The 9,640-nt window shown below is 35.1% G+C and overlaps 2 protein-coding genes across 2 annotated transcripts; both read right to left on the bottom strand.

Moving 5' to 3' along the window:
- Nucleotides 1-2,976: 2,976 nt before the first annotated feature.
- LOC112506096 (ATP-dependent DNA helicase PIF1-like) lies at nt 2,977-4,785 on the bottom strand. Its single transcript, XM_025110125.1, has 3 exons — nt 4,432-4,785; nt 3,744-4,341; nt 2,977-2,999 (listed from the first exon to the last, which is right to left on the bottom strand). The coding sequence occupies exons 1-3, from the start codon at nt 4,783-4,785 to the stop codon at nt 2,977-2,979; spliced, it is 975 nt and encodes a 324-aa protein (XP_024965893.1).
- Nucleotides 4,786-6,110: 1,325 nt separating this feature from the next.
- On the bottom strand, nt 6,111-8,952 carry LOC112506097. Its single transcript, XM_025110126.1, has 8 exons — nt 8,886-8,952; nt 8,658-8,786; nt 8,435-8,500; nt 8,113-8,337; nt 7,961-8,026; nt 7,134-7,870; nt 6,820-7,060; nt 6,111-6,727 (listed from the first exon to the last, which is right to left on the bottom strand). The coding sequence occupies exons 1-8, from the start codon at nt 8,950-8,952 to the stop codon at nt 6,111-6,113; spliced, it is 2,148 nt and encodes a 715-aa protein (XP_024965894.1).
- Nucleotides 8,953-9,640: the final 688 nt, after the last annotated feature.

Consider the following 9,640-nt stretch of genomic DNA (forward strand, 5'->3'; position numbering starts at 1 on the left):
TCTAAAACTTTCCTTTCAGCATTTAAAACCTTTTCAGCCTCTAAAACCTTTTCTTTCTCTAACTCCAGTAAATTCCTTACATCAAACAATTCACTTTCCGATTTATGTACTATAATTGTTAAATCCTCAATCTGTTTATTTAACCTAACTGTCTCTTCTGGATCAGCACAGGTTTTCATCAGTTCATTCAGCTTGTCTTGCAAAACTCTCTTTTTTTCTTTCTCTCTCTCAAGAATGCCATTCAGATGATTTGACCATGATATATTCTTGTTAAAATCCGAATGTACTTTATCATACTTTTCTTTAAGCTCACGATATTCTCTAGCATAAAAAACTGCCATTTCAAAAATTAGATTGATCAGATAAGGATCTATGCAGTGAAATCAGATAAAAGAAATAAGAACAGTTTAAGCTCAAAAAGAATAAAAAAAACTAAAAACTGATGAGAATTTAGTAAAACGACGAGAAACTGTCAAAAATCAGTAAAAACAGTCAAAACCGTTGAAAACAGTTCAAAACTGTTAAAAACAGTCAAAGACAGTTAAAACTGATATGAAACAGTTTACGCGATCCAAAACAGTTCAGATATTCTCAAACAGTTAAAACACAAAAAGATTACAAATACACGAAATGATCCAAAAAAAATCTAAATAAAATTTTAAAATCACAAACAATTATAAACCTAAAAATTAAAAGTCCAAAACAATTATTCAAGACCAAATATAATACAATCTACGCTTTAAACAGAGAACAATTATTAGGTCCAAGCTAGCTTGAGATGTCCTTGATACTGTATGATTCTACAACTTTAAACAAATAGCAACAACACTCTAAACAGGCTGCTGTGACTTCTTGTTGATGTTCTTAATCCCAAAGAGCAAAGTCAAGACAGTTGAACACACAGCTGCTGCTGTATAAACTGCTTTTGTGCCAGTCCTGTGTAGCTGTAAAGCTGTGTAGCTGCTGTTTCAGTCCTGTATAACTGTGTAGCTTAAAGAGGCAAAACGAAGTTGCTGTTTCAGTCCTCAAATTGCAAAACCAAGACAGTTTACAAAACCTCAAACTTGAATAGTCYTGTTTTCGTGAAATCAATTCAAACACTTCTGTATCAGTCCTCAAATCCACAAACAGTAATAGTAAACCTGTTAAACAGTTGCTTCTGTAATTGAAATGTAACAGCCTCACCAACAGCAATCAAGATACCAACAACAATCAAGATACCAACAGCAATCAAGACTGTGCAAGAACTTGAATCTGAGTATGATTTGTGCAATAAACAAGTGAAAAAAAAATGCCAAGCAGTACAATTGAAAATCTTGAGTGAATTCCAGGCTAATTAATGCAAGGGCTGTCAAGTGAAATCAACAGAAACTAATCACTAGCAAGATTTATCATCATTTCCTGAATTTGCATAAACTGTTTCTGCATCAATGATCAAACTCAATCATAAACTCAGAAACATAAATCAAAAACACATAACACTTCCAAAACTTAATCATGTGAAGAATATGGGCATAGAAGAACCTGAGTTTATCCACCTGGTAAATCAGATTTAGAGACTTTGCCACAACAAATTTTCTGCTTCAAAACTGTTATCTTGTTACCACTTGGGCTGTTGTGTAGCTGAAAGAAGCTCATCATTTTAGCCATGCAAATAGTCTACTGTGAATTTTCTTTGTATCTTACTTTTCTGTCAAGATATACACAAAAAGGAATACAAAACTGTCCACTGTTGTTGCTGCTGCTCAAGTCTTAAAAAAAATTGTCCTCAAAACCTTAATGAAACAGCAAGAATAATTGATCAAGACAGAGAAACTGTGTGTGGTTTGTGTGATAAAGAACAATCACAAAACTTGCAGAGAACCTTTGTTGCTGGTGTAATAAAGAACTACTCACAATCAACCAGTATGTAACAAGATTTGAAACCAGCAAGTAACAGTGATCAACCTGGTTTCTTGTTAGATTAAAACATGAACAACAAATCAAAACTGATCAATGATGCTGACAGTCACCTGGGCTGCTGTTCCAAATTTTCAATATAACAGCAACTTGTTCAATCAAAGCAGTAATCTAGAAATCAAAAACAGAGATGAGTAATGAAAAATGATTAAGCGACTGTTATTGATTGAAAAACACCAATCCAAACAGAACTCATGAAAATGATGACCTGTTTATTTTTGAGCAATGAAGGCAGCAAACAATTGAACTCAATCGTTCATAATTAAGCTTAAAACATACAAGTATGAACTCAAATCACTCAAGAATTGTACTAAACCTCTCCAGTTAACTACTCAGCTTAAGTATTCTTTCAACCTTAATCACTAAATCACTCAAACACCAGCTCACTCAGTGTGCGGATAACTCTCCGCTCAAACAAGGTACGGTTTAAATTGATCGATTCTTGTCAAAACAGTCAAGATATTTAGCCATTTGTCAAAATGAATCAAGAAACAGAGAACAATTTAGAATCTGGATAATATGAATTGAGCGGTTTAGAAGTCCAGACACCTTGATGCACAGATTACTAAGTCCTCAACTATTCACTAATCTGCTCAAGACTAAGCATAAACCGGTCAAGAATAAATCTAATTCGGTCACAAATCCGTTCAAGAGGTAAACGGTTTAGATATAATCAAATTGAAAAACTAAACCTTAGATGAACTTACCTGAGAGTGGTACGAATCCGATGGAATGATGTGCGGTTTAGCTTAAACCGCTCAAGACTTGTATGAATCCGCTCACTTACACCGATCAAGCTGTGTGCGATTTAGACTTAGACTAGAAATCGATTGATACGATGAAAACAAACGGTGAATATTCCGGTCAAGGAGTGTGTGGTGTAGACTCCTCTGCTTAAATGTCTCCTTTGATTTAGGAACAAGAAGAAGGAAAGTGTGCGGTTTAGTCTATTGGTCCAGACTTAAACTGGTTGGGCCTTGGACAAGTTGAACGGATTAACAAAAAAATTCAACCAAACTAAAATTCAAGAGGATTAAAACCTATCAAAAACACAAAAAAAGAAAAAACATTAAAAAAATGGATCAAAAACACTGATTTAAAGAAAAAAATTCAAGAACAAAAAAAAATCTAAAAAACAAAATCCACCAAAAATTAAAAAACGAATGATCAAATCACAAATCTTTGTGAATAACAAAGATTCACAATGCAATTTCGAGCATTTTGATAATTATTTAAACACAAAAACACAAGAATTTAAAAAAATTCGGATCAAAATAAAAAAAAAATGAAAAACACGAAGAACAAAAAAAATTCAGAAAAAAATTCACTTATCTTTGATTTCTTCCTCTGATTTCTTGCAAACACGCTTTTATACCAATTGTGAGTCCCTATATCACTGATCAATCTTCAATCTTCATAACAATATGGCAGATTCTCAGATATGGCATTCAAGAACATGAAGAACATTGAGAGAGAAAAAGTCAATCCTTACAAATCAGTCAAACCTCTATTATGTATGAAATCTTACAAATGAGCTATCTTTTTCATCTAATTACAAAGACCACCTACTATTTATATGGTCAACATACTAAACAATAGTCAAAGTCAAACTTCTATAAGAAAGTCAAACACGTTGACTTTTACAATTATAGACTATATTTAACTTTCAAGACGAATACAATTAATATTGATTTTCAATCCTAACAGTTTTCTCTTTAATTTAAAGGGAAACATATCATCTTCAGACGGACATATAGGAATTCTTGGTAAAAATACCCTCTTACCAGCATGCTGACCAACAGCTATTTCTGCATTGATAGCATCCTGCTGAAAACCTCTACATATCAACCTCGTGCCGTTACACAATCCATTTGAGGGGTCGATAATCTGCAATAGTATTATTGGACATCCAATTTTAAGCCGAAGGTAATGAGGGGGCAAACCGCTAACAGTCAGTGAGTTTAAGAACTCCATCGGATATAAGTTATTCTTGTCATCTTCTGCTTCATCAAGACTATAGTAAATTTTTTCCTCTCCACAAAATTTTTCAATCAACTGATCATTAATCTCGTCGACATGCTCATTTTTAGTTGTTAGTATCGCCCTCGAAATGATATAATCTGAAGCAGTCTCGCAGGTTTGAAGAGAAGGAAAGATTGCATCAATCAAAGCATCCTTCAATTCATTTTTATTTGTGTAAGGAATGGCCATGTCATCAGGTATGCGAATAAAGTTTCCGTCTACTGATTCTTCATGTCCATCGCCGACACGTAACAGAAAATCCGAAAACCATGGATCAGTAAGGGCTCTCATATTGATCGTTAGCCTCGACTTTTTAATCGAAGAACAAATAGGTGACATCCGTAAGCTTGAGTCTACGATCTGTGCTCGAGTGCCATGTCTGATTACTGGCAACACCTATCTAAAATCACCTCCCATAATCATTATTTTCTCACGAAATGGAAGTCTCACCTCAGTGATGTCTTGCATTGTTATATCGAGTGCCTCTACTGCCTGCCTCTTTGCCATTGATGCTTCGTCCCAGATGATTATTTTTGCGGCTTGAAGTAGTTGAGCAGTTCTGTTTTGTTTTTTTATATTGCACATCAAATTATTACTAAGAGTAAGCGGAATCTTGAATCGAGAATGAGCTGTTCTCCCCCCTGGCATGTTATTAGCGGCAGCGCCGGATGAAGCAGTTGCGAGAGCAATAAGTCCACGGGAACGAACATTAGCTAGCAAAGCTCTATACACAAATATTTTTCCAGTTCCACCCGGTCCATCTACAAAAAACACAGCTGGACAATCATTATCTACATGCCTCATGATCTCATCAAATGCATGTTTCTAGTCGGAATTTAGAGAGTTTCAAGCATTTAAGTCTTCGTCTTGCACAATTATGGAGTACTCCTCTTGTACCTCATGAAATTCTCGTGATTCTAAATTGACAGCGACATTTAAACTTGGAAGATCAAAATCATCGAGATTTTTGCCCATTGATTGTAAAAAGACTACAATGTCTGTAAGAACCATATTTTGGACTCCCTCAACATTTTCGTAGTCTCGTCTATAATCTTTAGAGAGTGAATCATAATGTTCATCCCATAACTTGCGAACATCTCCCGGCTCACAATAAATTAAGATCGTCACGAATAATCATCTAAGAGCAGTGGGAAACTGAAATAAGGAGGCATCAGCAACACAATGTGATAAATTATCGTCGGTCTCTATTAAACCTCTCTCAAGTGCTGCTTTTAGAAATGTTGGATGTATTATGCCATTAACCGTGTAAAGATCTTCAAAGCACGTGGGCCCACTTATATGAGACAGAAGTAGGTGTAGATAATATCGTTCTCCTTCGGCAGGATTAGCATGAACCAGTCGTCCTCTCATTGATCCTTGTTTTCGAGGATTCCATTTACGTGAACTGGCATTCCATGTGTAATGTTTCAGAAAATCTTTGTATAAATATTGTCTCGCACTCATATCTGTTTTATTCCTCTCAAAAAATGCGGTCAACATTGAGCTCTTGTCTCTCTCTCTCTATCAACGATATCTGTCATTATATCATTCTCTCTAAACCTAACCAGTTGCTTATTAGAAAGATGGACCTGCAAAGCCATCACACAAGGGTGGATTTGAGAAAGTGAAAAGCTAAAAATCCTCCAAATTGCCTCAGGTGGCGAAACATATCGTGCATCTTGAAATCTCTTTATCTCGTTGACAATGACCTCTTCTCTATCAGGATCGACATGAATAACCTGTTTGTCATGACCCTTGTAAACATAYTTGAACACATACTTCACAGATATTATACTTGAGCAAACCTCAACATTGATGTGACAGTTGAACTTCATTAGCAACTTTGGATTATATGGGACCACCCATCTATTATCAAGGATATTGCCCCGGACGTTCACTTTTATTCTATTGTCTCTCCTCCGATACATCGGATATGAGTTATCTTTCTGCACCGTGTTGTCGTTGAATTGTTGAGGGTATCTAAAACGACATTTTCTCGGCTCACCTTCCATACAAGGGCTAGACGGTCGTAAATGGCCGCAAGGACCATGCATCATGTGCTTTATCACCAGCTCGTGCATTTTAGGATACTTTGTCGGGTCCGGGATTTCAGCAAAAACTATCTTGTTCTAATGGTCTGGGTTTGTAATCTTGTGTTTCGGTTTCATTATCACGAGGATATGTGCATGTGGCAAACCACGTTTTTGAAACTCGATGACATAAACATATGCCCCAACCTCGCCGAGAATGTGCTTCTTGAAGAGTTGATTTTTAAGATCCTCTAATTTGTCACGAAAAACCCTTGCAACAAGGTCCGGCCTATCTTGCACGGTTTGACCAGGCAATAACTCTTTAAGGATTTCAGGCCACTTCGGATTACACGTCATGGTAAGGAATATATCGGGCTTCCCGTCATCTTGAACTAAAGTCATAGCATCCATAAATCTTCTTCGCATATCACGTGGGCCTCCGATAAAACTTGCAAGAAGCACAACCCGTTGTCCAATTCTACTTGGTTGAACCTCACCGGCATTGACGTAATCCACAACACCTTGGTATAAGTCTGATCTTATCTTTGTTTGATTCCTTTCAATAAAAGACAAACGTGTAGTCTCTGTCTTGATGTACATATCTACCACAAACTGTTGAAATAATCTTCTGCCTAATAGAATGACGTTATTACTCGACCGAATCTGGAACTTGTAACAATAATAATCTCGCATTGTTACAGTTTTCCTACCCCCTCCTGAGCTAACCTTTGCATAGTATCGATTTTTAATCATATAGATCCTTTAAATGAGTGAATAAGGTAAAAAATATACGTGACAATGTTCATACCTTCATGATCTTCGTCGAAGATTTCGTTGTCATTAACAAGTTCATCGATGCACACTCCATGTCTAGGTATTCTACCATGCCATCCAGACTCACCGTTGGGAAAAAACAAAGGATAAAAGAAAGGATCATAGCAACCATAGTGATGTTCAATTTTTCTACTGTAGTCAGACCTCCCATACACAACAATACTTCTCTTGTATGCAGTGATGTCGTCATTGCCTTCCACCCAAATACCAGCAACCTGTAGAATGTTAGAACTTGCTTCAATACCATGCATATGATACATTTTATTGTAAATGAGATAAAATAAGTACTTGTATTTCAACCTCAGATGTGGTCGGTCGGTTGTACACCCTCTGGTCAAGTTCCACAGAAGCATTCAAAGTGACTCTATAATTGTCAAGTGGTCCTAGCTCGGCAAGGCTTCGAAATGTTCTCACGTATGGGTTTATAGAAAGAACACGAGTCAACATTTCAATGACGTTTCTATTAAGATTTGGCCATTGTAGTCTATGCTGCAGCTCAGATTCGGCATCATAAAAATAAAGTTGTAAGTACCGAGGTTGTCCATCCCTAGGAACTAAATGATCGATTCTATGATATATTCCCCCTTGAGCACGAAATGTATATACTCTAGATGTCATATTGCTCACTGTACTATCCAAAGTTACCCCCATTGACGTGAAGGAAAAGTTTGTGTTGTATGCACGAATATTGTGCCTAAACATTTCGCCTAACTCTGATTGCGTTGTAAATAAATTGTATAGTTCTTCTGGAATGGGTGAGTATGCCAACTTTGTCTTCCCACTCATGCAACAAAAGGAAGGGAATTCAAATTCGAACTGCTTTGCTCCACAATGTTCACATGCATTTTGTTCTTTCAACACACGATGTTGTTTAGGGACACCATCATAAACAAAATGGTATGGATCCTCCTGTTGGATCTCAACATTTCTATTATTTTCCTTGTTTCGTTGATAATAGTTTCGGTTAGTAATTCTTCTCCTTTGAGCAGATGTTAGTGCATTGACAGGAGTTGTTTCACCAGGCACTATATAAGAAATTTGAATATGAAAAGTGAAGATTATATTATCACTTCGTATCGAATTAAAAAAACATAGAGTTCAAAATAAATACTAACTTGTCGATTCTTGATTCACGGCTTCATCAAAAAGAGGTAGCAGTATTCCGTGGTCATTTTGAACGCCTAAGAAAGAAAACTTCATGTCAATGAGCCTCTAGTTTATGTCAATTGCAAAGATTCTAAAATAATAATAAATGTATGGTTTTTACCGTTGACATTTTCATGTCTCAACACTGAACATGCTTGCCTTGTTCCTTCACTATTAACAACATTTTCCTTTTTTCGTTGATAATAGTTTCGATTAATAATTTTTCTCCTTTGAGCAAAAGTTAACGCACTGACAGGAGTTGTTTCATTGATATTCGCTTGCGTTGTCTCCATTAGGGCGATATTTGTTATGTGTGTCATAGATTGACCACTTTCTTCCCCAAGCGCTATGTAAGATATTTGGATAGGACAAATAAATATTATTATAATAAAGAACTACGAAAGTCGAGTTCAAAAAGATCGAGTTTGAAAAGAAATACTAACCCATCGATTCTTGATTAACAACTTCGTCAAAAAGAGGTAGCAATCTTCCACGCTTATTTATAATGCCTACGGAAAGAAAATGTCAATGAGTCTAAAGTTTATATGAACACAAAACTTTCCAAAGTGTGTATAACCGGGAGGTATTTACTGTTGACGTTTTCCTTGTTTCGTCGATAATAATTTTGATTAATAATTCTTCTCCTTTGTGCAAAAGTTAGTGTACTGGCAGGAGTTGTTTCATTGATATTCTCTTGTATTGTTTCAATTAGAGAGATATCTCTCATGTTTGACATTGATTGACTATTTCCTTCACCAAACGCAATTTTTCTTTTTTTCTCCATCTCTTTTTGTTCTGCATAATAAAGTCTATTGTATTAGATTTTATTTTTAAATATATATTGAGTAAGAACATCAAAAATTAAAATGTATTCTTATTATATATTCCACATACCTTTTGCTATATCAAAATCAACTTTAGGACCATCAACATTTGCACTTCCTTCATCAACAATCCTCATTATGCACCATAACTACATAAAATAAATAAATATTGTCGGGCATCACTTATTTACAAAACATTCAAAAAACATTGACCGAGACCAAACTCAATGTTTCAAACAATATAAAATAACATAAAAGTTACACATGGTTTTATTTCCACAATAATCACAAAAAGCATTCACTGAAAATATTAGAAATTCATGATCAAAATATTCATAAAACATTCACTGAATACAAATCAATGTTCAAAATATCATTCAACCAATACAAAATAACATAAAAGTTCCACATGTTTTTATCTCCAAAACAATCACAAAAAACACTCAACCCTAACCAACTTGGTGACAAATTTTTAGCTCAACATAAATTTTATGTTGTGGGCTTCCGACATATCTTGATCGATCACAATTTTGGTTAACGCCGTAGAACTCAATATATTCACTGAAAATATTAGAAAATATAAATTTAGTAAAGTTAATATAACATAAATTATTAAATAATATATAACATACTTGAATTTAAATGAATAAGTTTAACCCGAGATGCATAAAATATAGAATTATTTTTTATGGCTCGAGCAATCCGCACAATACGTGTATGCTGAGTATCGTACAACCGCAACTTTATCATGTGCCCCCTATTAAAATAGTAAACTTAGTAAAACAATTTAAACAATTTGTTAATTTGGTAAATATTTAATTTTTA

Source organism: Cynara cardunculus (genome assembly GCF_001531365.2).
Source record: "Cynara cardunculus var. scolymus isolate 2C chromosome LG 2, CcrdV1, whole genome shotgun sequence".
NCBI lineage: Eukaryota > Viridiplantae > Streptophyta > Magnoliopsida > Asterales > Asteraceae > Cynara > Cynara cardunculus.

Bases quoted from the DNA above. Each gene is read 5' to 3' on its own strand.
- LOC112506096 (XM_025110125.1), bottom strand. From the start codon at position 4,785: ATGAGGCATGTAGATAATGATTGTCCAGCTGTGTTTTTTGTAGATGGA. The intron at 4,342-4,431 runs GTGAGACTTCCA...ACTCGAGCACAG, and splicing joins CAATGCAAGACATCACTGAG to ATCGTAGACTCAAGCTTACG. The intron at 3,000-3,743 runs GTAAGAGGGTAT...TGTTTTTGATAG, and splicing joins AGCTGTTGGTCAGCATGCTG to GTTTTAATCCTCTTGAATTT.
- LOC112506097 (XM_025110126.1), bottom strand. From the start codon at position 8,952: ATGAGGATTGTTGATGAAGGAAGTGCAAATGTTGATGGTCCTAAAGTT. The intron at 8,787-8,885 runs GTATGTGGAATA...TTTATTATGCAG, and splicing joins TGATTTTGATATAGCAAAAG to AACAAAAAGAGATGGAGAAA. The intron at 8,501-8,657 runs GTACACTAACTT...TTCTTTCCGTAG, and splicing joins CAATGAAACAACTCCTGCCA to GCATTATAAATAAGCGTGGA.